The 26,830-nt window shown below is 48.8% G+C and overlaps 1 protein-coding gene across 2 annotated transcripts in view; it reads right to left on the bottom strand.

Moving 5' to 3' along the window:
- The window catches only part of B4galnt3 (beta-1,4-N-acetyl-galactosaminyltransferase 3), a 99,570-nt gene that overhangs the window by 20,601 nt on the left and 52,139 nt on the right, over positions 1–26,830 (bottom strand). For both annotated transcript variants that reach the window (XR_015440769.1, XM_004837568.2), the window contains exons 2-9: positions 12,918–13,021; positions 11,760–11,837; positions 2,933–3,028; positions 2,364–2,454; positions 1,863–1,963; positions 1,500–1,567; positions 588–666; positions 423–489 (exon numbers count right to left, since the gene is read on the bottom strand). Coding sequence is in view for 1 of the 2 variants with exons in the window: in XM_004837568.2 (XP_004837625.2) it covers positions 423–489; positions 588–666; positions 1,500–1,567; positions 1,863–1,963; positions 2,364–2,454; positions 2,933–3,028; positions 11,760–11,837; positions 12,918–13,021 (684 nt within the window). In the remaining variant the exon portion in view is untranslated. The remainder of the gene's footprint in view (positions 1–422; positions 490–587; positions 667–1,499; positions 1,568–1,862; positions 1,964–2,363; positions 2,455–2,932; positions 3,029–11,759; positions 11,838–12,917; positions 13,022–26,830) is intronic.

Below are 26,830 nucleotides of genomic sequence, written 5' to 3'. Positions count from 1 at the left end.
ACTCAGGAAGCACTGAGCTACATCTCTAGCCTTAAAAAAATTTTTTTAAAATTTTGAGACAGGCTCTCACTAAATTGCCCAGGACAATCCTCCTGACTCAGCACCACCACTCAGCCTCCCCGAGGTTTGTAGTCTCCTGTGAGGCTCAAGTCCCTGGATCCCCTTGCAGTTGTTTTTGAAATGTCTTAAGTGGGTGGAGAAGGGCATTTTTCTGAGCCAGCTGAGGGTCCAGAGAGCTTCTAGCACGTTCCCAAAGGGGTTATGGGCCCTGGAGAGTGAAGGACCCAGCCCCCAGGTTCCGCTCTGCTTGGAACCTCCTTCACCCTGCCCCAGCACCTTGGGTGTGCCCCCCCCCCCCCCCCCGCTCCTCCACTCCCTCCCTGAGTGGGCGGAGTCCGTGTGGGCACCCGGCCTCCACTCACTCGTGAAGAGGGACAAGGAAGAGGAGTCAATGATGGTGAACTCGGATCCAGGCTCATTCCGCCGCCACTGCAAGAGGAGAGAGGGTGGATGTGGGAGATTGGAGGTGTACACTGGGGAAGGGCTCTGGGACTGGGACAGGCAGGGCAGGGCGGCAGGGTGCTTACCGCCACCTCCACGTGGTCGGTGCCCTGGTCGTTCTGCTTGTGCAGCACCTCGAAGTAGTACCTGCGGGAGGCTGACAGGCTGGGGGGAGAGCAGGGAGGGCGCTGTCACCTCGGCTGGGCTGCCCTGTCCCCCCTCTGCCTGCTCTGGGAACCCAGGGACACGCCATTCAGCCCCAGGGATAGAGCCCCCACCCTGCCACTTACTAACACATGGCCTTGGCTCTTTCCTGTCAGGTGGGCACTGAGAGTACTTACTTCACGGGGTAACAGGGAACCCCACGAAACAATAACCACAGTTGCCTTACAGAGTCGCTATTTCCCAGCAGTGTCCAAGTAACCCATTGCCCGGTTATAAATGAGGACACTGAGGTACAGACATTTCCGATCATTTACCCAGTCACCCCAGTGGTAAGTGGTGGCCCCTGGCAGTCTCGACTCAGGGCCCGCATTCGGTGGGTCCCACAAGTGTCGCCTTGTGTCTGCGGCCACCAGGGGGCGCTCAGAAGTCAGAGAAGTTCCCCTTCCCAGCGTGCTAAAGCGACGCCAGCAACTCTAAGTGGGAAAGGTCTTGCTGTCCCTCCCCGTAGGGCCTTCTAGCGGCCCAGGAGGGCAGCACTGTCCAGGCTCTTATAGATATGGGTGTTTCAGGGGTGGAGATGGGAAGGTCAAGGACTAGGAGAGAGGAGACTTTTTTTCTAGTCTTGTCACTAGATAGGTGTGTGAGCTTCAGTGTCATACCCCTCCTGGGCCTCAGTTTCCTCATCTGTAAAATGAGGAAGGACAGGCCAGATTTTTGCAATCCACAGACTCCATGTACCCAGAAAGTCTGGACGCTGGGCACCCTGAACCCATGAGACCGGAAGCACCAAAGGGGCTCGGGAGAAGGCCTGCCTGTCCCAGTCTCCCACTCACCTTACTGGCTTGGAAATTTGACTCCGGAACTTTCCAAACTCTCCAGGGGCAGTCCACTCCTTCCCAGTCTAGAGGTATGGGGAGGAGGGACCACAAAGAAACAGGGAAGGTAGTGAGCGGAGAGGAGGGAGCAGAAAGGAGACCAGTGGGAAGGACCCAGAGGGCGTCCATGCCCAGAGACAGTGTCTCCCAGGCCTGACTGTGCTGCTCACTCGGCCCAGGCCACCCCTCTGCGGCACCTGCAGGTGGCTTCTTACTGCCTTCACATCAGTGATCCCAGCAGTCACGGGAGCCTCCCAATGGGCCTGTGCCTCCCCGGTGACCAGCCCTGGGCAGTGGGAGAGTCAGGCTGTGCTGACCTACCTGGCCCACACTGGCCAGCAGCTGAAGGCCTGAGACCTGGTCATCACGGCTCAGCCAGAATTCTGCATTGTCATCTGCAGCAATGGCAAACTGGATTTTCCCTGGTGGGCAGGGAAGAGAGTGGAGGTGAGAGCAGGGAGGGCACAGCATTCGGGGTTGAAGGCCCCGTTGTGATTTAGTACTGAATTCTTAGAGGCCTTCATGCTCTGACCCCTCTCTACACAGTGGGGGTTTCTGGATCATTGGGGGCAATGTGAAGATGGAGATGACTCCCAGAGACCAGCCACTCCAGGCTGCAGAAAGGGAGTACAGCATCAGCCTGGGGGAACTGGATGAGACCCTGCATGCCTCAGTTTCTCCTCTCCCTCTGATGATGGACCAACAGGGTCCAGTCAGCCCAGTGCAGGCTGACTGCACTTCCCAGTTACAGGGTTATGTTCTCTGAGTTCCCCTTCAAAACTCTGGGGTGGGAAACACAATGAGGCTTTGGGGTTGCCTCACCATCGGTGAAGGGGTGCAGGTAGCCAAAGATTCGGAGGCCATAATTGGTCCATTTGGGGGACACGGCCAGCTTCCTCAGGGTTGTGCGAATCTATCACAAGAAAGGGGAAAAATTATTACCTAGAAGCAGGAAGAGGAAATTGGCTCATTCAGAGCTGATGGGAAAACCAGGAAAGGAGCTACACAGAAAGAATCAGCGGTGTGGCTGGGTGAGTGGAGCACAGGTCACATTCCACCAGTTCCCACTGCCACTTCACCCAGTGACCCCATACAGTGTACAACACACACAGCTGTAGGTGGTGGCCCTGGGTAAACTACACCAAGTACCACGATGAGAGCCTCAAGGGAAATGACGCAGTGGATGATAGAGAAATTGAAAGAACTCCTGGGAAGGAAACAAGGGAGATACTTTGGGCAGAAGAAAAGAGGACCCTAGAGAAAACGAAAGGAATGCGGACCAGCAAAGAGGCAAGAAAAGATGAAGGAGACAGGCAGAGGGAGACGAGAGACAGGAGCGGGCAGAGGAGTTGTGTGGAGGGAATCAGGTGCGGGGCACCACGGGCACTCACGTGAGGGTACAGGGGAAAGTGCAGGTTCCTCCTCAGCTGCTGGATGGAGCTGCCACACCAGTCTTCAAACACGTGCAGGTTGGTGTGGCCCCGGAACTGCAGGGCAGGACGGAGGGAGGTAGTGAGCATGCGCCCCACACCCGCCCTGTGGACCCACAGCCCAGCCCAGCACTGCTCTCTGGCAGGCCACAACCCGCTGCACTCTACTCGCTTGTGAAGCTGCGGCACTGATGTTCAGCCCTGCTACAGACTGGATCTGACAGGTGGTGAAGGCTTGGTGCCCAGCCTGTGGCACTATCAGGAGAAGTGCTACCTTAGCAGGTGGGGCCTAGCGGGAGGAGATTAGGACACTGGGGTGTGCCCTTGGAGGGGACTCTGGGACGCCAGCCCCTTCCTTTCTCTGCTTTCTGGATGCCATGAGGTGAGGAGCCTCTGCCACCGTGAGGCACTGTGTCGCAAAGGGGACAAGGGACCGTGGACTGAAACTTTCCTCCTTACAGTTCCTTAGCTCAGGTATTTTTGTCACACAGATGGAAAGCTAATCAACACAATTCCCACGGCCTGGCCCTGAGATGGGCTCTGTCTTTCTGGCCATGCAGGTGCATGTGCCCGCGCACACACACTCACACACACACACCCTTCATGTTCCTCCCCTGCAAGAGGTGGCTGGCTTGTATTCCCCAGGAGAGGGAGTGACAGCCATAGCAGATGGAGATGGTGGTAGGAGTGGGAGAGAGGAGATGGATTTCAGGGATAGGGGTGAGGGGGGATGCTGCCTATCCTGCCCCGCCCCTGAGCCTAAGGAAGGGAGAGCTCCACAGCTGTCTACTGTTGAAACCTTATCCGCCCAGTGGTCTCCAGCGTGCCTGGGGGAGCAGCTGGGAAAGGCTGCTGGAAGCATGTGGGAACCGTCCTGTCACCCCAGTGCAGGGTCGGAAGGGGCTGCTGCTCCCAGTGCCCAAAGGCCTCTCGGGCAGGCCACAGGTAGAGGCAGAAGTGTACTCCCTCCCCTTTCAAGCGGTGGTAGTGGGCAGGGACAGGACTGGGCTTGGTGGCCCCTTTCCCCTTTCTGAAGACAGGGCTATAGCAGGACCAGCCCTCTGGGTGGTTGGGAGGGCTGAAGTTTGAGGGGAAAGGGAAGCAGGGATGTTGTCCCAATTAACCAGAGTTTCAGATTACTCCGTCTTCTGTCTGCTTTCTCTCCTCTGCCACCCCTGCCCTCAGCAGCACTTCTGAGCTGTGGGGAATGGAACCTCCATGACACTACCCAAACAGGCCCTGCTGGCCCTCCCACTGCGGCCCATCAGGTCAGAGCTGCCCTTAAGAAGACTGGGCAGAGGTCAGAGAGAGCACCAGATGACATTCAAATAGAAGGATTGGCAAGAGCCTTCCACAAGAGCTAGAGGAGGGAAGGGCTGGGAGGGCATGGGGAATGCAGAGGTCCAAGGTGGGCTGGTGGGGTGGGCACAGCCTCATAGCCAGACCCAGAAGAGACACAGGATAGCCTGTCACTCCTTGACCCTGCAGCAGCTTGGTGTGTCCTGGCATTAGCCTGGTCAGTGCTAGGAATGTGGGGTGTTGGGAAGCAGCCATGGCTTACGGGAATATGGGGGGGGGACTGGGGGGAGGACAGGGAATGAGGGCTGTAGGAGGTGGGAGGCAGTCTAAGGCTCCAGGGAAGGAAAGAATGGGGATATTGTGCTACTTGTGTGGAAATTCCTCAAGTCCCGTCTATAAGACTCAGTTGTCGTTTCCAAATTGCCTGCTCTCTGTCCCCTCTCTGGAGACTTTTGGGGCAGTGTGCTGTGATCCCTAGAAATGCAGCAGGAGGAGTGGTGGAGGCTTGTCACCAGAGAAGGGTGCAGGCCAAGGCCACAGGGGTTTGGGCAGGGAGGGTGCCCCCACTCTCAGGACCTTTTCTGCTTTAGGAAGGGAGGCTGGGGTGCTGGGGGAAGGCAGACAGGGAGGGTGGGCACACTGCTGCAGGGTCCAGACCTTCCCACCATGCTCCCCTGACCCTGAGGTAGGGTAATTCAGGGACCCGTGGCACCCTCCACCCAGGCCCTACTGGTGACCTGTGCTGCTCTGAGTGTTGGAGACTACATCCAGCAGGGATCCAGCACAAGACTGCTTGCTGCCTATTTTTTCCCCAGTCCAGCAGGGCAAAGGCGCCGGGAAGGTGCCTTGAAACACCAGGGCATGTGTCCAGCCAGTGATCCTTTGTTTCGGAACTTCCAGTTCAAAGCAGTGAAAGGCAGGTGTGGTGGTGCACACCTGTAATCTGAGCCCTTTGGGAGGCTAAGGCAGAAGGATGGCAAGTTCCAGCCCAGCTGGGCAGTGTGGTGATGCCCTATCTCAAAAGAGAAGGTGGGGGCGGGGATGTAGCTCCGAGTGAAGGCGTTTCCCCAGTATGAGAAAAGAAGAGAAAGTACTGGAGGAAATATATGTTAGAACAGGCTCACTTCAGAGGTAATGCTATTGCAGTTCAGAGGGGTAAACTGACTTCTGGAGGCCAGCAGGGTGAATGGGCTGCACATCAGGAGGGCGAGTCCAGCCTGGGGGTCCTCACACCAGAGGTGTCCTGTCATCCAGCTGCACGCCTGGCTGGGCTTGCCAGTCCTGCCCTGCGCAGGTCCTCCTGCATGGGTCTCGGGCTCTTCCCTCCACTGAGTTCCCTCCCTGCCTCCCGAATTTTCCTTCTAAAGCTGAGCCCTGATCAGGTCACTCTGGTGCCTCAGCTTGCACATGGCTTTGGAAGAAGCTGTTCTCCCTGACTGACCTACCTTTCCAGCCTTGCCTGTGACCACACCCACCCGCCACCCACACCAAACTCCCTGTCTTTGCCACAAAATTCCTGCTCTTTGACTTCTCTGTGCTTTTACAAACACTGGCACCGTTTCCTAGTCGGAAGGTCCTTTCCTTTCTCCTCCACATGGAGAACTCCTACTCTTCCTTCAAAGCTCATCTCAAATATTCCCCATGCAGGCCTTCTATCTTCCCCAGGAAGAGTCGACAGCGTCTCGCCCCTGTGTTCATTTCTTTGAATCTCAATTACTTGAATGAACAAATGCTTTCAGAAGCTGATCCCTGAGCAATGTGTCCTTGTATTTATTCTATAAGTATTGAGTGCTTTGCATCAGTTAAAGATGCAAGAGGGGGTGTGGCTCAGAGGTAGAGCGTGTTGGGGGCCCTGGGTTCAAACCCCAGCATTGCAAAAGAAAAAAGATGACAGAGAAGCAGCACTGTAAGGACACAGACATGGGAAGGTCAGAAGCCCCCGGTGAGTGTGAGCAGTAACTGACCTTGCTGCGCCAGGCTGCTGCTCAGTCACTTTCACACCCATAAACCCGGCACACCTGGCAGGCAGCTCAGCTCAGTGAGGCCTCACCTGCAGAAAAACAGAGGCTGGGCTGCACGCCTCAGCACAGCAGACTCCTGCTCAGAGTTGGGAGAAACTTGGTTTACTTTGTGTTTTTGGGGGTGGTGCTGGGGATGGATCCAGAGCCTGTGCATGCTAGGCAAACCCTCTACCACTGAGCCACACCCCAGCCCTGATCCACTCCTGATGTGCAAAAGCTCCCTACAGAATAGAAGGAACCAGGAGCCACAAAGACAAGGATAGGTCTCGAGTTGGAGGAAGGTCAGAAGTCCATCTAGTGAAATCCTAACTTGTGAATATACCCACTCTAACAGAAGGTTCGTAAATGAACTTGATGTATCACAGGTATCTCACTAACATGACCAAAGGATACAGGATATAAGACAAACAATGATGGCAGTGATTTGGGGCTCTGAAAACAGCAAAGCCTGATCCACACAAAAACTTGTACATGAATGTTCAGAGCAGCATTATTTAAATTAGCAACCCCCACCCCACCGCCGCAAGCAGCAACCCAAATGTCGACCCACAGAGGAGTGGGTAATATAATGGGATCCCCAGGCATGGTGGCGCATGTCTGTATTCCCAGCAGTTGGACTGAGGCAGGAGGATCTTAAATTCAAGGCCAGACTGGGCTACATGGTGAGTTCAAGGCCAGCCTGAACTACACAGTGAGACCTTGTCTCAAATAACTATTGATCTACTGCTCTCACCCTCAGAAACCTTCATGCCAGGAGAACAAAGTGAAGATGGAAGTACATCGGCAGCCTGAAGCCAGAAGGAGAAGGACAGCAGAGGACGAAGCAAAGTACTAGCTTGTGTGCCATGGAGAGACCAAGGAGCAGAACCAGAAACACAGAGGCAGGGAGCTGGTGTAGTGGGCGGAGCACATGCTACTATCTGCCTCTCGATGGATCTGGCCCTTCCATCACCATCGGGTCACCTTGCTCATCCTGAACAATACCTGAGCGCTATTTGTCCTAGACCTGGGATGTTCCGTCCTCAGTCATGGCCTAGTGTATCACAAATACAATAAGTCATCCTTTCTGCTGTCTTATGCAATGGCAGCTTACGCAGCCACATTAAGCAATGAAACACAGATATCTGCCTCAACATGAACGAACTTTGAAAACATCATACTAAGTGAAAAAAGCCAGTCACACAGGACCACACATTGTACAGTCCCATTTGTATGGAATGTCCAGAATAGGCAAATCCAGAGGCAGAAAGCAGATGAATGTTTGCCAAGGCCTGGGGGTTGAGGTAATGAGGGGTGGATGGCCAGGGATGGCCAGGGATGGTGTTTATTCTCTGAAATGAAATGTCCTAAGGTTGTCTGTGATGGCTGTACAATCTGTGGGCATACAAAGCACAATTTAAATGGGTGGCTGGCATGAAATGTGAATTATACCTAAACATAACTACAAAAAATTACACAGGCCCTGAGTTTGAGCCCCAGCGCTGTAAAAGAAAGAAAGAGGGGGGGAAGACAAAGGAAAGTCTGAAGACAAGTCTGTGTCCCTGCCCTCTCCATAGGCGAGAGACACTGCCTTCCCAAAACCCCTAAAAATAACCCACAAACACTGTGACTTGCTTTGATCTGACTATACTCACCAAATTTTTTCTTGTAACTCTTTGGGTTTTGGAGGGAATGGGCTGGATGAGTGTTTTGGTCAGTGGATCTGTACACTGACTGATAAACGAATAGGTTGGCATTAGGGTTTGTTAGTATCTTGTGATCTGGGTGTGTATAAGTAAGTTTGGCTTTTGTTGTTGTTGTTTTGCTTTGTTTTGTGGCACTGCGGATGGAACCCATGGGTGCTTTAGGGTTGAGCTACATCCTTAGCCCCTTTTATCTTTTATTTTGAGACAAGTTTAATTTGCTCAGGCTGGCCTCAAACTTGCAAGGCTCCTGCCTCAGTTTCCCAAGTAGCAGGAATTATGGGCATGCACCACCACGGTTCACCATGAATACGTTTTTGAGAACAGCTACTCCATGAAGCCAGGCCCCAGCCACCCAATGTGATCAGTCGCTCTCTAACACACCAAGCAGACGTTCCAGAGACTGAATGGCCAGCCAAAGCCTGGGGAGGAAACAGTGCAAGAAGAGACCACAGCTACACTTCCCATATTCTGTCCTTGCTCACCTTTAGAGCAGGGCTATGGCCCAGAGCGAGGAAGTCAACCTCACTAAGCCAGTACCTAAAGAAAGGGGGTGACAGTATAATCTGAGAGCGCCTGACTGCTGGGGGATGTTCCATAAATGATCTACTCGGCTAACCTAGGAACTTACGACTGAAATGGTTGTCAAAGGAAGGAGACAGGTGGGGAGATGTGGACACTGAGGTGCCCAGGATGTGCAGGGTGAGGACTGACTGAAGTGCGGGAGCCCTGTGAAGCTGTGAGTCCGTAGCTTCCTGACCTCTCTGGGGGCTTGTTCTTTGTGCTGGTAAAGTAAAGGGACTTGGGTTGGGGTGGATTCCGTATAGAGCCCTAAGTTCACATGCATAGGGCCCTGGGTTCCAGCACCACCACCACCAAAATAAAATAGACTAAAGCACGGGATCAGTGATTCCCTGGAGATCCATGAAGACTAATGGAGATTTTTGAGCTACTTTTTTTCTTTTTTGAGCAACTTTTAATATATAGAAAAATGAAATCAACAGAAATTGGTCATTTACCACCAAAAGGTCCCACACATGTACTAAAATCTCAAGTATTTCTTGAGCCAGGAGTGCACGCCTGTAATCTCAACACTCTGAGGATAAGGCAGGAGGGTCACAAGTTGCAGCCCAGCCTAGACAACTTAGCAAGGCCTTGTTTCCAAAAAAATATTTTTTCTTTTTTTTTTGGTACAGGGGATCGAACTTGGGACCTTGCACTTGGCAGGCAGCACCAGAACCACTGAGCTAAATCCCCGGCCCAAAACTATTTTTAAAAAAGGGCCAAGAATGTTGCTCCTATGAAGGCTCTAGGTTCAATCCCCAGTACCACAAGAAAAAAAAGAAAGAAAAAGTTAATCTTATTTTAATTACTACTTACTATTTGTTAACTGGTTTTTAAAATTATATATTCATATATACATTTATAGTCCTGATTGACAAAAAGTGAGTAAATTAGTTAATAAATACAGAATGGTATGTAGCTATCTTTTTTTTTTTTTTTTGGTATGTAGCTATCTTTAAAAATAATTAGTTCATCAAGAAAAATGATCCAAGCTGCCCTTAAAAGAAAGAAAGCTGGATCACCAAACCAGATGATTTTTAAGGCAAGTTCTTTTCAAAATACTGTCTCCAGGTAGGGTGGGGTGCAGTCACCTGATGAAATCACCTCATGCAGGCATGCCAGAGTTGTAATCCATCCCCTTGGGGGGTTTAAAATGAGGCAGTTTGCCAGTGTGGATAACCTTGCCTCACTCCGAGTACAGTCCTTTCTCCTTCACTCCCAACTCACGGCAAGTGAGTGGACTGAACACCAAACCACCCAGGCTGATGAGCTCCGTCCAAGACAGGGGCAAGTAAAGACACTAGGCTGGCCCATACCTCCAAGCCAAGAGAAGTAGTCTATGTCCACAGGCATCAAGACAAAAAGATCCTGCCTTCTAATGTGAGAAACCCAAAGTATAAATAAATGAAGGAGAAATTAAGATGTGTTAAGTACATGGACCAACTCCCCACAAGGAATGTAGTCATGATATATTGCCAATGTGTACTAATAAAAATTTTATAATTAAAATAAAAAATTAAACGATTAAGAAAAGAAGAAAAAAAACTGGCTTCCAAACAAGTAATAAACTGGGCATGGTGGTGCACGCCTGTAATCCCAGCACTAGGGAGAGTGAGGCAGGAGGATCGCCACAAGTTTGAGGCCAGCATGGGCTATATAGTAAGTTCAAAGCCTATACTATATAGGGAGACCCTCTCTCAAAGTACACACATACATACATAAACAAGTCATAAAATATGAAAACCAAAGTTAAAATTTTCATCCTCAATACACCATGCTACCATAGAGTCTTGGCACATGACTCTATGCTTGGCACAAGCATTTACTCAAAGTAATTTGTGCTTGATCATTAATTTCCCTGAGCTGCTGTCTCTTAACCAAAAAAAAAAAGAATATCAAAGCCTATAAATAAAGGATAGCATGATGCCTATTTTTTGTTTGGCCTTTTTGTAGTAATGAGGACTGAACTCAGTCTCAGGCACGTTAGACAATGCTCTACCTCTCAGCTAAGTTCTTAGCCCAATGTTCCTCCTCCTCCCCCTCCCCCCCTTCTTCTTTTAAATAAAATCAGGGTCTCACTATGCTGGTTAGGCTGGGATCATGCACTTTCCAAGTAGTTGGGACAGCAGATGGGCACCATCATGTGCAGTTAGTTATGATTTTCATTCAGACACTTAACTACTGCCTAAAACATTTTCTAAAGCAGAATTTCCAATGTATATTCCTTAGAACACTAATGTCATACAATATTAATTGATATTTCATGGAAAAAACAATTTAGGGGGCAAATAGGTTTAGCACATGTTGAGCAAAACCAAGTTAACCAGATTGCTGCACAACTTCTCAGAATCTTTCATACGCTAATGTCCATTTCCAAGGAGATGTACCCTACACTTTTGTTGTTGTTGCTGTGTTTTTTTAAGGCTTACTTAACAATGGATTCCTCTCTCTTCTGGAACATCTTATAGGACTTAATGGTCCCAGGAAGACAATTTGAGAAGTTTGTTATCTTTAAAGTCGGGGATTGGCATGGCCATAGAAGTCTTAAAGATAACAAACTTCTCCTGAGCTTTGCTTTTCTCACCTATAAAACAAGGATAATGACTGTTATGGTCTGAATCTGAGCTGTTCCCAAAGATCCAAATGCTTGGTGCCCAGCCTGTGGCACTACTAGGAGGAGGTGGAACCTTAGCAGGTGGGGGCCTAGTGGGAGGAAGTCAGGCCACTGGGGTGTACCCTTGGAGGGGACTCTGGGACCCCAGCACCTTCTTCCCTCTGCTTCCTGTTTGCCCTGAGGTGAGCAGCCATGATGCACTATGTCACCATAGACCCAAAGGGACCATGGACTGAATCTCTAAAACTATGAGCCAAAATAAAATTTTCTTCCTTATAAGTTGTTTATATCAGGTGTTTGTTACCAAGATGGAAAGCTAACACGATGACTTTACAGGATCAAAAGGCTGAGCCTGCTATACAGTAGGCCTGGAGAAAAATGTTTGTGCTCTTCCTCTACGGGAGAAAAATCAAATGAGCATGGAATTCTGGGGGGCAGGGGGACACGACACAGTAATAATCACTGGAAGAAAGTTTTCATGATCTCTGGGATTATTTTTAGAAAGAAAAAAAGGAAGGGAGGAAGGGAAGGGTGGAGGAAGGGTGGAGGAAGGGAAGAAGGAAGAAAATTTAACCTTCTCAAAGAACAGGGCCAGCAGAGTCCCTTACCTCTGAGAGCCAAGGGACAGGCTTGTTCCACTTCAAGTAGCTGCTATTCCTGCTCCCACTTCGGTCAATTTCTTGGTCCTAGTGGAAGAATGAAGAATGGACTCAGTGGGCATATTAGGGCGAGAAACTGAGGGCAGAAGGACATGACTCAGGGCCCCTTGAAAGTACCTGCGGGCAAGAGGGTGTCAAAAGTCACAGTCCCTGCCACAGGAAGCTCAGTAACCTAAGGGACCCTCCCATCTGTTAGTTACCCCACATCCCTCAAGAGAGCTCATCAGGGCTCTCACAGGGCTCATCACAGCTTATCAGGGCATGCTCCTGAGGTCAATCCACTCCCCTGAGCTTTCTCAACCTGTCCTGTGTGGGAAAAAGTTTTTAAATTAAACCAGGAACTTCCTCTTCCTCTATATCCCCTAGGCCCCTGCCCAGATTTGTCACTCCCTGTCACACCCAGTGGAAGGCCCAGAGATTCCGGGAACCCACCCTGCTGCACAGGTCCCCAGGTTCAGCCTTGAGGATCCCTGTCTGTTTTTGGCTCTGGATTGAGTTTGATCCCAGTTTCACTATTCTGCACCCCTAGGAACCAACGGCCCAAGAAATATTACCAGGAGATGCTCCATGACCAACTGTACCTCTGGCTACTTGGAGGAAGGGGTGTCTGTCTACCTTATTCTCTCTGGTTCTCAGCAGCAAATACCTGGTACTGTCACTAAGGTATGATCCAGGCTCTACGCCAGGAAGAACCGGACATCCTAGTCAACATCCGGGGCATGCCGTTTGTTTTGTTTTTTTTGTTTTTTATTTGCAGCGCTGGGGCTGGAACTCAGGGCCTTGTACATGACAGGCAAGTGCTTTACCACGGAACCACACCCTGGCTCCAGGACTCGCTGCTTGAGATGGAGACCAAGTGCCTGGAGAGGCTCAGACATAGACAGGCATCTCTAAGGATGTGGTAAAGGCAGAAACAGGACAACCAAGCCCCGTGCAGCCCAGGCTTTGAGAAGGGCAGGACGGACATCTCTGCCAAATCAGCTAGGAAATCACAGATGCCACACTAGGATTCCACTACAGAAGTGGAGGTTTCCCTCACAGCCACTGGGGCAGGGCAACTGAGGGCCCATGTTAACACACTAGCTGGGAAAAGGGCTTGCCACATACCTTGAGGTTCACCCTCTGGGGACGGTAGAACTGGAGATTTGGGTCCACAGCTGGGATGTTCCTGCTGGCCAGAGCCTTGGCTAGTTCTCTCCAGCTGGCATACCCTGTGGAAGGAAGAGAGAGAAAAACAAGGTCAATATAATGTGAGGGCCTATACATCTGTAAAATGGGGGGGGGGGGGCTGGAGATAACAGGCAGTCCTCTTCTGACCCTCACCCCCTCACACACAGATGGGACAGGAGACAGTTATAAATTCAGTGCATAGCGACAGGACAGAAAGCAAACGAGGTTACAGCCCATTAGCATTCACTGCCTTCCACTAATCAGAGAGGGAGCCAGTTTACGTGAAACGGACTAGATAGTCCTCCTACTGCTGATCCACTACTGGCTGAGCCTTTGCCAGCTGCCCGTGAAGGCCTATTTCTCTCCAGAAGCTGCTGAGGAGAAATACGTGAGAAAGGAAATACACTATTCTCTTCCAGCTCAGTCCCTTCCAAGGAAGCAGCAGGGGATCCCCACTGAGTGGGGATCCCTCTGCCTCCCCACCAATCACTAATCGAAGAGTTGCTGGATAGAACCAGAGCTGTGGGAGGCAAGAAAGAGTGGGCCCGAGACTTGGTATTTGTCAAACAAATTTATAAACTTCTGGAAATGTCAGGTTAGAGGCCCAGCTAGTCCTGGATTGATTTGGAGACTACATGTGACTGACGGAAGTCTGCACCCTGAAGGCTCTGGAACCCATGTGCTTGCACACATCTGGGAAGGCAAAAAGCCAAACTCTAGTGAGAGGGAGGAGGAGCAGGAAGCTGTCGGGTGCACACGTGCACTCTCACATGAGCAGAGAGGCACGGGCTGCACTGGGGAGGGGAGAGTCAAGTCTGGCTGGATAAGGTCACAGCTATTTCCAGGGCCACAGCCTCCTGTAAGGACATGGCCTGGATGTGGCTACTGGGCCTTGAATCAACGGACCATAAACCATAAGCCAACTGTTAGCCATAAACCAGAATCTTGGGCCATCAAAAGTTAGACTGGGCTTTCGAGATCTGTTCACATTCTAGATAAGGAAAATGGGACTCAGGCTGGTGAAATGACTAACTAGGCTCACTTAGCAAATAGTTGCAAGGCTAACCCTAGAACCAGTGTTCAGATATATTTCCCCTGGGCTGCTCCTTTACCTCTAGCAACTGTCAAGATGTACATGAGGCTGGGGTGCGGCTCCAGGAAGCCAGAAGCCAATGGTTGACAGGAAGCAAAAGCGTGAAAGGATCCCCAAGTGGGCACCAATGTAGACTTAGCCAGCCAACCGGACCCAGAATAAAGATCGCAGCTCACAGGGAAGGGCTTCACAGAAGGTGGACAGCGACACTGTGCACCTGGGATGCTTCACAGGGGTGGGGAGAACACCGGAAGGCAGGTGGGGAGAATACTGGGTGGGGATGCTTTTCTAACAAGCTCTACCTCTCCCCTAAAACTAACACAGTTGTTATGCTTGGTGTGGCCCTTTGGGATTTAGGAAGCAAGCCCAGGTACAACCTCACTGACCATTCTACGATTCTTATGAGACAGGCAGGGAATGAATATCCCCATTTCACAGATGGGGGAACTGAAGCTCAGAATCAGTCACAGAGCTAGCTGTCACCAGGTTTAGACTGGCCTCTGTCCCACAAGTCAGCACTGTGTCCCTCCGTCTACATGTTCTCCCACGGGTACTTTCTGACCTACACTTGCGAAGCCCTGGGGGCAGCGGCCTCAGCTGGAGATGTGTGCCTGTGGTGTTTCTGCACATTCAGCCTCTGCTGATGTCATGGTTACTCGTGTTCTGAACATTTCTCCCCTGGCATCAAGGTCTCTCCTGTCTTCATGCCAGCCAGCTGGCAGTCAGGAACAGGTGAGCCCCATGAAAGGACACACAATGGAGCAACACTATGACTCAGGGGCAATTTTTTTGGTAGCAGCATTGGAGATTGAACCCAGGTACCTTTACCACTGAGCTACACCCCAAGTCCTTATTTATTTGGGGGGGGGACCAGGGATCAAGCTTGGGTCCTTGCGCTTGCGAGGCAGGTGGCAGAACCACTGAGCTACATCCCCAGCCCCTCAAGTTCATCTTTATTTTAAGACAGGCTCTCACCCAGGATGACTGTGAACTTGTGCTTCTCCTGCCTCAGCCTCCTGAATAGCTAGAATAAGATATGCACTATCACATCCAGCTCAGAAGCACATTGTTTCTCATAGAATGGTTTTCAGCTCCAGGCCAATTTTCTGACTACTGGAAGTCACACCAAAGGTAAGACAATCTACCCTAAGGTCAGTGGACCTTCACTGTGGACCTTCAGCTCCCCTTGTCCTGGCACCTTCTGGGAAGTGACAAAAACTTTCCCTTTGGCCCAGCTTTAGGCAGCTCCTGAGGTCTCTACTCAGGAGGCCTCCTCCTTGGGCCCTGTCCTAGGCCAGTCCTGCCCAGACTAGCAAGAATCTCCCTACCCTTAAGTGATCATCCCAGATATATCTGACTGAGTTTCTCACTTCCCTCTCCTATAGCAAGAATCCTGTTAGGCCAGTGCAGCAAGAATGCCTTGGGTAGCTGGCTAAGCACAATTCCAGCACACGTGAGGCTGAGGCATGAAGATGACTGAAGTTCAAAGCCAGCCTGAGGTACATAGTGAGACCTCCGTTGGAAAAATAATAATAATAATGATGATGAATGAATGAATAAATGAATGACCACTCTGGGTGCATCTTCTTATGAATTGTTTACCAGCTGACCCTATCTCCTTTGGTCTCTTGGCTATAAATTCTCGGCTATCTTTGCTGTATTCGGAATTGAGCTGAGTTCTATGCTGATGTCTCTTTCCTCTATTATAATAGTACGGAATATGTCATTACCACTGTTAGCTAGTGTGCAGTTCTATATCTCTTTTTTTGAGACAGCGTATGTAGTTCAGGCTGGCCTTGAACTATGTAGCCCAGGCTGGCTTTAAATTCACAGAGATTCTCCTGCCTCAGCCTCCAGAGTGCTGAGATTACAGGCATGAGCCACCATGCCCAGCAGTTCTATATTTCTTTAACAGAAGGCAAGAGGTGGCTCTCACTGTGACCCAAGACAAATCCCATGGTGTGTGTGTGTGGGGGGGGCTGTTCAGTGAAGTTAGACCTAACCAGGGCCTGCCCTTCAGTCACAGGTGTGTCTGGATAGTTCTGAGATACCTGGAATCAGGGAATGGGTAACAGCCCAGCCTTTAGCTGGGAGAAGGACATTCTCTCTGCAGACTTCGCAGATTACAGAAAGATAAGCCAGGCTCTGGAGTGGGAGAGACCTGATTTTGTGTCCACCGCTTATCAACTGTGACTGCTTGAACATGTAATTGAACCTCTTTGGCCTTGATTTCTTCATTTGGATGGAGGGGATAAAAACACTTGCCTCTAGGACCGGTGTGAGCATCGAATTACATACATCAGACCCAGCAAGGGGTCTGACAGCAAGCACTTGGTGAGCATTCCTTCTTCCTAATAATTTTTGAGTTCAGGATTCTGGATTCAGGAGTCAAGAGGGGTGAATTCCAACTCCTTTGGGAGTCTGTAAACTGCAAGGAGCCCATACCTCTTGGGCTCTCTTCTCTCCACACTTATTGGCCAGAGAACAAGTAGATTGTAAGCCAGCAGCAACTCTGTGGTGGCAGAGCAATAGGTGAGCCCTCCTCCTTGCTCCATGGGCATCGCTTTGTCCCCCATCCTCTCCACAGCCCACACTAATATTCACTAAGTGCATATTACATGCCAGGCACTGTGCCACATATTTGGACCTTTCCTCCTCCCCTGTCTTGGCCTCTGCATTAATCCTGCCAGCGGATACCCAGGCACTGCTTAGCCCCCTGGGGGAACTCAGAACTAAAGAATGTGCTGATTTAACCACTGACACTTGTCACTTGCCCTCTGTAAGTGAACACCTTCTGCTCCTGGCCAGACCTCTCCTCCCACAGCACCAGCTGCCAGGGCCTGTTTCTCCTGCAACAGGTGTCACATTTGTGCCAGGAGACAGATACCCAGATCTCAGGTGACAGATAAAGCACCACCATGGGCCTCATATTCTGATCTCACAAAGCTGGGCTATCAAATTCACCGTCAGCCCAGAGCTTTGCCAACACCCCTCCTCTGGGCAATACAGACTCTTCAAAGCCCTGATTATCATCTTGGCTCTTAGGTGAAAATATGGCTCACATATACCCCTCGATGCTTTTATTTCCCAAAAATCTTCACATACCTTATTTTGTTGCCCTCTCAATTTGCCTGTTAAGTGTTGTCATCTCCATTTTCGAGATGAAGAAACAGAAAGGTTATTGGCCCAAGGTCACACAAGAGACTACAATAATCCACATCCACCTTAGGCCTGCAACACAGTAAGTGTTGCAGCTCATTATCTTTACTGTTAATCCTTGTGCTGCAGACCTGGAGCTTGCATTCAGCTCTCCTGGTCTAATGCTCTTTCCTACATATCAGGGTCATCCATATGGAAGAAAAATGAAGCCTCTTACTGATCAGCCTGCTGGTGGTGCTACGGATTCCAAACTGAAAGAATAGGCTTGAGCTCCTAACTCCAAGGGTTGAAACACATCAAAGCACTTTCCACTTGATGGAAAGGGCTGGGCTATAGCTCAGTGGCAAAGTACTTGCATAGTATCCGCAAGACCCTGGGTTCCACACCCAAACAAAGAAATAATTTAACAGGCAAAAAGTTCAAACTGAGGTGGGGATTTAGCTCAGTGGTGCCGCCTCCTGCCTTGAAATCCCAAGGTCCTGAGTTCAATCCCCAGTAATCCCGCCCCCCTCCAAACAACAACAACAACAACAACAAAAGTTCAAACTAAATTTGCATGTAGGTATAATGTCCTAAGACCTGTTAGTAAAGATCCTGGGCTACCTAGCTGATCCCAACACACCAGAGCCAGACCTTCTACAGGAAAATTCTTTCTATCAGCATTCAAACCTCTACCAATGCCCAATAGGGTATTTTACAAGGTACATGGCATGATATATTGCTTTTGCTCCAAAGTAATTATAAGGATAGCAATACTAATAGCAGCTAACATTAATGGGAATTTATTATATGCAAAGAATCATGCTGAGTTTTATTTTACCATGTAAAGGGTCAGTTAGTGTACATACACACACACACATCACATTGTGGTAAACAGCAAGGGACCCCAAAGGAGAAGAATATTGTCAGCCGCAAGAGAGTTAGATTTGCCTCAGCCCTGGCTCTCACATTTTCTTTCTTGCTTATGTACAAATAGACTTTATCTACCTGCACATGGAACTGGGTGTAAACAGCCCAACCCAATAATGATGAAAGTCTACCCATAAGTAAATGGGGTAAGCACTGAAGTAAAAAGGGTTAAACCCTACCCTACCCCCAAAATACACCAGCTTTCTACATCAGTAGGGAGCCTGGAAGCAACTCAAGAATGCTGGCGGGTAAGCTGGACCTGGGGGAATGCCTGATAGAGACACAGAGCATGGAGGTAGGGGTCCCATGCCTCGAGCAGAGGCCAGGAGCTGTCAGCCTTGGCTCCATTGGAGAGGGTTTGCACCTTCCCTGGCTCAGGAAAGTGACCTGTAAAGGGGAAGGACTAGCTCTTTAGGACCCTGAAAGGGGCGGGGGAGCGAGGAGGGCCGGTTCCATCTGCTCCACCAAGTGCAAAGGACCTGAAGATCCAGGGCGAGGGCAGATTTGTGAAGAAGCCCCAGGGTCTATACAGAGAGCTGCTCATCAGAGATTAAAACTGCAGAGAGAAAAGGTGATGAAATCCAATGACGCCAAACAGACCAAGTCCTTGTCCCACAGAGAACAGGAGGCTGTCAAGGGGATAAGAGGCCATGTCATCCACGACACAGTTCTACACATGCCAGGAAGCAGTGCTGATCCAGGATGAGAAAGCAGGGGCCGTGTGCTAGTGGAGGGCTCTAGAGGGCCAGTCACACATCCCCAGCAGGACAAACCTGCTACGGCTCAAAGGCAGCAGGGCCTGAACCCCACCAGAAACTGGTAGTGACAAGGACAGTCAGAAATGAAGCCGGGGACCTGTCACCTGGAGGGAAGTCTCCGAGGCAAAGCGAAGGCTCCAAAGGCAGAGATGGGTGTGGCTCAGCTTTTCCTTCCAGTCCATGGAACCCCAGGGAACTTGATGCAATAAAACTATTATTAATGTAACTATAACAATTAACATTTATGAGTTAGGCCCATACCTACAGATATACATACATGTGCCTATTTATACAATGCCTATATGTATACTAAATGAAACATAGATTATTTTGATGTAATAGCCTTACAAGAAAACAAAGCTTTTGAAATTAAAAATCTTGCCAAAAGTCACAAAGGCAGTAAGCGACCATGCCAGTATCGAAGCCAGGACAAAACCCTGTGTTCTTGATTCCAACACTCTATGTTGAATGTGCTGGAGAATTCCGTCTGCCTCCACTATCACCATTTGGTTACCAGCCTGTCGCCATTCTCTTATCCAGTCCCTAGTGACCTCCTACTCAGGCCCCAACATATGCCATACAATTCCTCACACTCTCTCACTTGATCACTGGCCTCTCTCCATAAGTGCCCAAGAAATGCGAGGGAAAGTGGAAACCCATATCTATGGTCCCCATGCAGCCAGAGCACTGGACATGAGAAAACTCAAGCAGAGCTTGCTGCCCCTTCCCTGGCTTCTGAGCTTCTTTCTCCTTAGCAGAAATAATTCAGCTGGGTGCTTGTGCACACTGGTTGGCCAAGGGGATCACTGTGGCTGCTCAGCTCTGTCTCCTCCTACAAACACAGGTATGTATGGTGGGACAGTGTGAGGGGCAACAGGAAGAAGAATCCTAAGGTCTACTGGGCTCCTCCTCTTGGCTGAGCAGATAGTCGCAGGCAGGGCTCCCTTCACCAGCCTCCAGGGCTGCCGCTGCTCAGAGCCAGGCCCAGGGGCCTGAAGAACAGTCAGCTGCCTCCTCAGCCTCTGGCCAAGCCAGCACTCAAGCTGCTGAAGCAGGGTGGCTCCTGGCATGCTGAGGCTTGCCAGCCAGCAACACAAGGACGGTACCTATTTCCCCACTGAATGCAGTCTTTAGGGGGCATTTAAACTATTGCCAGAGATGTGCCTAGGTCCTGCAACCCTGCTGCCAGCACTGCCTGCTCACCCAGCCATCCTGATACAAGCATAAAACCAAGTGGGTATATGAGGAGACAGAGAAAATGCCCTTTCTGTCCCACTGCCATTGCACTGGGAACATAGGCTCTGCCTGTACACAGCATAGCTCAGTAAATTCCCATCGCCTCATCCCCTAAGCCAGGAGTTAATCAGTGGAGAGGTCCCAGAAGGTTTTGTGAAGCCCTGGATACCATCCTTGTCACCGTCCTCATTATAAAACATTAAAACAACCTACAACATTTAAGAGCCCATTTATTAGTTAGTGTTATGACAATTATAGTGATAAACAGTCCTATACAAGAGGAATGTGGACTTGAGATCCTTGATAAAGTAGAATGGCTTCTGGAAAGCCTACAGGTAACAGGGTCCAGGACTTTGAAACTGGCCCTTGCTCATTAAAGAGGTTCATTTAATCCTTGGTGGACTTAGACGTGGGGCACTAAGGTCTTTTCAGGGTCCTACAGATCAGGACTGACTTGTTTTGAACCCACTAAGCTTGACTTCTCCTGTCTTCTTTGTGGAATGGGACAAAGACAAACTTCTGTGTGTCAGGGAAGGCATGGGACCATCCTTTACCTTCCTGGAGTATTTCAAAGAGGAAGCTTGGGTCTGGAAGTAGCTCAGTGAGGAGAGGAAGAGCAATGGTGGTCAGGAGTGAGTAACCAGGGAACTGGGAAAGAATGAGCAATGGATCGATGAGGTACCTGATCACCAGGCATCTACTAACTGAGTACCCTGATAACTGATACAATAGACACCCACAAACTGAGCCATCCAACACCGTCCATTCCTAGGTGTCCATGGACTTCTCCATGTGCTCTGCTCACCCTTGTGAGCGAGCCAATTCTGTTGGATGCACACCTGACAGCTGGGCTAACAGCACGCTGACGATGTGATGTTGCTCCATGATATTCCATTTTCCAGACTTGCAGGGACATCAGGAAAAAGGCTCTGCAAATATTTTCTGGGATAGGGAGAGAGCTTCAGGGTTCATTCCAAAGAGTCCAGAATAAGTACCAGAAATTTAAGAAAAGTCCTAATTCTATATGATGGAATGAAGAGGTTTCATCAAGGACATTAACCCAACTTGCCTGAAGGTTTAACCATTCTGAAGGGCTTGGAACAATGGCCTGGCTGCCAGTCAAAAGCCTGTACTCTTTCTTCTTCCTCTTTCTGGGTGGAAGAAGGGGACAGGCCCTCTTTATCCTGACTGGGTGGAGGTGACCCCAGCCTGACTTGCGGCAGAAGAGCGGTTGCCATAGCTGGAGGCCTAGCAGGAACAGAAGACATAACAGGCAGGAACAGGAGCCAGAATGAAAAAAATCAAAAACTGGAAAAAAGACTGAAGGAGAAGAGGGAAATGTGGCTTTGAAAAGGAACCATACAGGAGAGATGGGCATGGTGGTGAGCCCTGTCATCCCAGAGAATTAAGAGGCTGAAGCAGGAAGAGCACTTGAGTCTAGGAAGTCAGAGCCAGCCTCAGCAATCATAGCAAAGACCCCCTGGGCCTCTTTTATTTAAAAAAAATTTTTTTCCCCAATGTCCCAAGTTCGATCCCTGATACAAAAAAAAATTTTTTTAAGAGAGAAAGAAGTGAGTTTGATCCCCGGTACAAAATAAAAATTTTTTAAGAGAGAGAGAAGTGGGAAATACTTTTTGTTTTTTGTTTGTTTGTTTGTTTGTTTGTTTTTGAGACAGGGTCTCATCATGTAGCTCAGACCAGCTTCAAAGTCTCCATGTAGCCCAGAGTGACCCTGAACTGAAAATCCCCCTGCCTCAGCCTTCCAGCCTGGGATTACAGGCAGCTTGGGAAATAGCTGATAATAATTATTAATCATGAAGAGGCTAGACTTGTGGGGTGACTATAGTAAAATACCAGAAGAGACCTAGGGAGGAGAATCACACTGTTTACAAAGACCTTGTGTTAGTTACTTTTCTCTCATTGCTGAGACAAAATACCCAATACTCAAAGTTAGAAGGGAAGAGGTTTATTTAGCTTACAGTTCATAGACGTTTGGCTGGCTCCAAGACAGGGATGAACACGCATCCCAGAAGAGAAACAACATAGAATGCAGCAGGTAGTAAAGGCAACAAGAGGGTTTAACAGCATCTTCCTGCCCCTTTTATCTTATTCAGACTACTGGGATTAGGGTGGTGCCAAACTAATTGCTCACATGTAGTGATTTAGTTATCACACACCCTTAATCCCAGCATCACACATTCCAGATTCAACTACCTCTGAAAAAGAAAGTTCCACGCATCTGCATGAAGCTTTGGGGGGACCTCTAAACCCAAGCCATAACATACTACCCCACTTCTCTAACAGGTTAATACCACATGCATTTAACAGAGCATAACTACAACAGCTAACAAATGTGCATTTTCTCAGGCCAGTCATTGTGACAAGTACCCGATACACATCGTTCTGTTTGATCTCCCTAACAGTCCTTTGGATGGGTATTCACAGGATTCCCATTGTACAGAAGAAAAGCTGAGGCACCGAGTGGTAAGGAGGGGTAAGGAGGATACGTATCTCCCCAAGATGTCATGGCCTCTAGACAAGAGTTGAGATTTATCACCTGCTTCCTTTGTTTTAAAAGATCTAAGCATCTGGCAGAGCCCTTTGTCTGCTGAGTGAAAAAGCAATTAAGTCCAAGGAAAGCAGCAAAAGGTAGAGTCCTTGAGGCCAAGAATATTTTCTAGGGCCCCACAGGGACTCCATCTGGGACCGGCAGCCAGGAGCCTCACTCAGCCTCCTAGTCTTCTCCTCACTCCACCTCTCCTTTCGGAACAACACACTCTTTTTCCCCCCTTGCAGACCCAGGCCCTTAAGCACACCGAGTAAGAGCTGTGCCCCCAACTCAGGCACACCATTCTCTTTTAAGCATCTTGAGTTCTTTCTTTTCTGCATCAGGCTCAAAAAGAAGGTTCATTATCTGACCTGGAGGGCTGCCAGCTGCTAAGCCTACAAGGTCTGATGCAGGTGATTTGCCAAAGCCAAGCTGAGGCCATAACCTGTCTTGAGGAAAGAAGGCGGGACACGAAGGCAAGCATGACAGGAACTCTGCTCTCAAGAAAGAAAATATGGGGACTCTGCTTTGCTCCTCCCCACAAAAGATCATGTTAATGGAACTGCAAGGATTAGACACACCAAGGGCAGAGGAGTAGGTCACAGGGGTCAGTGCTCCATCCCGGGCTCATTCATCCCATCAGAGCGCTTTCATAGTCTTGCTCTCATCTGTATTTTGATTTTAATGCCATGAATCATTTCCATTTTGTTGATGGGAAAACAGAGACCCACACACCGGTAAATTAATTTATTTGTCTAATGTCAAAAGGAAGCTAGTGCTAAGGACCAGGCTGGACTGCAGGCCTGTGGCACTTGGCCCAGACTGACACAGCATCACACAGGCTCGACTGACCAAGTGAGCCAGCCGCAGGTGAAGAATCTCGGCGAGGATGCTGACTGGGTTTAATCTAGGAAAGGCTTGAACAGGAGTACTCTGCAGACAGAAACTGGGTCTTGCTCGTTATTACATCCCACTGTATGTGGGAGCCGAAATGAGCAGTTTCAGTGCATTCCCAGCTTGAGAGAGAAGTTAAATAACCAAGACCTGACTTTACAGTCCCACCGTATAACAGTTCCACCATATAAACCAGGCATCTGATGCATATGGAGTGAGTGAATGAACAGAAGACACGGAGGGTGTGTGAGAGGGGCCTGGCACAGTTAGCATCACAGAACAAATCGGGAATCTTCTAGTCACAGCTCTGGGCCAGGGCCTGAATGAATGAACAGACACTGGCCCCCACATACTGGGAAACTAGCAACCAGATAGAGGCTCTCTCGGCACCCTGGGGACACCTGGTGCAGCCCAGATGGCAGTCACAGCCAGAGGCTACTCTAAGGAAGTTCTTTCTATAGGACATTTTCTCTCTCTCTTTTTTAAATGTAATTTTTAGATGTGTGGATGTGTCTGTGTGTGTGTGAAAATAGACACAACATAAAATTTAACACTTGAACTTTCTTTTAGTGGTACTAGGGATTGAACCCAGGGCCTCACACAGAGGTATCTCCCCCGTCGCTTTTTATTTATTTTTTTTGATACAGGGTCTCACTAAGTTGCCAAGACTGGCCATGAATTTGCCATCTTCCTGCCTTATCCTCCTGAGGAGCTGTGATTATAGGCATGCGCCACCATGCCTGGCATCACTTTAACTAATTTTAAGTGCACAGTTCAAGGGCATTAAGTACATTCACACTGTTGTACAAGCAACAACATCATCCATAAATATACCTTTTTCATCATTCCAAACTGAAACTCTGATCCCAGCATTCAGGAGGCTGAGGTCAGAGGATCAAGAGTTCATGACCAACCTAAGGTACATAGAGCAACCCTGTCTCAAAAAGACACAACAAAGCAAAAACCCAATCATTTGCCAGAGCCTTTGAAAGTGAATTTATTTTCACCTTTGTTTCATTATCAATTTATTTTCATCTTTGTTGAAGAGAGAGAGAGAGAGAATTTAAGAACTGCTGCAATCTAGAGAGCTGAAAAGTCAACACTGCCAGCCCCTTTTGTTTTTTTTGGTACCAGGGATCAAGCTCAGGAACTTGTGCTTGCCAGGCAGGTGTGGTGCCACTGAGCTACATCCCCAGCCCTGGCCCCAACTTTTGACCCACTAGAAAACTCAAGGCTAGATGACTGAGCCATCATTGTCTGAGATCACAGAGCAAGTGTGAGGACAAAGCAGAACCAGACCCAGGCCTCCTCTGTTTACACCTCAATCCTGGTCTCCTAAGGGTGGGGTCACGGCAGACAGTGGGTACAGGTGACCACACAGCCAATGAGGAGCTGGCGATGGAGCTTTCATAGTTTGGAATCCTAGAACTAACACAGGCCCTTTTGTGGAAACAGGGTCATGGTCCAAATAGGCAGCCCAGAAAACAAGTTTCCCAGAGAATTTGAGACCCTGCTCATTTGGGTCCACACCAATTCTAAATCTAGACTCTGTTGACTCTGTTGTTGGCTTACAGTATGTATATCAGAGAATACTCTCAGGGTGAACATCCCGACAGTTATTACGAGCACTGTTGAAAGCTGAGTAAAAAGTTCAACTCTGTTCTTACTGATGAGCCTAAGCTAGGAAACAGCACCATCCAACCTGAATTTGTGCACCTGATTTGGCTTAAGGAACCTTGGTGAATCAACACATCAAACAGCTCTGGTGGGAGATGGCTTCTTAGACTACAACCTTAAAGAGGAAATCAAAGATACTTAAGAAAGCTGATAGAAACTGCTGGAGACCCAGTGACACAGGCCTATTATCCCAGCTACTCAGGAGGCTGAAGCAGGAGAATGGCAAGCTTGAGGTCAGTCTGGGCAATTTAGTGAGACACTGTCTCAAAATACAGTAAAAACAATTTTTCAAGAGATGGGCATAGCTCAGCAGTAGAGCCCTTGCCTACATGCCCAAGGCCGGGGGTTCAACAAGGGGAAAAATTGCTCAGAAATGGGTCAGACTACTCTGATCCATATCCCCCAAAAAGAAGAGAAAGTTAAAAAGAGAGGGCTTTGGAGAAGGAGCCAATGCTACAAGACAGCCTCCAAGATGAAAAGCAAAAGGAAGATTTACTACCTCTGAGCTATGTGCTGCAATAAGCTTAACATTTCAACCTTTCAGATCTCTATGACTCTGATTTTACCTGAGTGGTACTTATGTTTTCTGAAACTTTCTCCTACTTGGGGTCCCTGTGAAGGCAACCGAGACACAGAGAACTTGAATTGGTTTGTTTCTTTGTTTTGGTATGATGCTTTTGTTTTGTTTTTTGGTCTTTTTTTTCTTAGTTTCTTGAGCATAAACTTTGATATTTAATGGCCTACAATGGGTGCTGGTATCCTAGCAATACATAAAACTCTTGGGAAGCTATTAACTGTTTAGCCTTCCTGAATCTTAGGGGAGTATGTTTTCCATTTTTCAAAGAGTCTGTTGTAGGCAATTTGTAGGTAAGATGCAAATGTATTCCCCTGGGCCAGCTGAGGTGCTGAGCTAGGTTTCCCTAGAGTTCACCACTGTACAAAAACAGATACAAGTTTCTTACAAAAGCTGCACAGTCTGTTATTTATTTTGAGTTGGCTTCTTGGATCAGTTTATTAGAGTTCTGACAGCTGCATGAAATGGCTCATGGTGGGAAGGTTACTTTAAAAAGAGCTTCAGGAAGAGGCTGCTTGAGCAGTCAACAGGCTAGATTTGGTGATCATCATATGCACACAGCTGCTTCTTCTGATGATCAAATGTGTTATAAAGAACTAGGTCCAGAGCCAGAAAGGTCTGGATTGAATCCCTGTCCCACCATTTTTTAGCTGTGTGACCTCTGGGAAGTTTCTCACCATCTCCAGACCTCAGCTGTCTCATCTCCCCACCATATCATTCAGCTGGAAAGGTGAATTAGGTACACAAACCAATCAAACGAACATGAATCAAGGCAGAAGGGGTAACAGGCAGCTCCTTTAGTATTTGTGACACAAGCTACTAGTTTTTGGTTATTTATTCTTCTGGGCATTTTCTATGCATTAATTTCCAATATTCCTATAACATATTATTCTTTCCATTCCCCTAAAGATAAGGCTGAGATTTAACGGGTTCTAGATTTTTCAGGCAGCTCAACTGAGGTTCAAACTAGTTCTGTTTGGTTTCGAAGTCTTTAGGCTTCTT

The sequence above is a fragment of the Heterocephalus glaber genome, unplaced genomic scaffold (assembly GCF_053883595.1).
Source record: "Heterocephalus glaber isolate CG9 unplaced genomic scaffold, H.glaber_assembly_v1.0 deba00000281, whole genome shotgun sequence".
In the NCBI taxonomy this organism is placed as follows: Eukaryota; Metazoa; Chordata; class Mammalia; order Rodentia; family Bathyergidae; genus Heterocephalus; species Heterocephalus glaber.
Note: the sequence above shows the minus strand (reverse complement) of the source record. Positions and strands in the feature narration are given on the sequence as shown.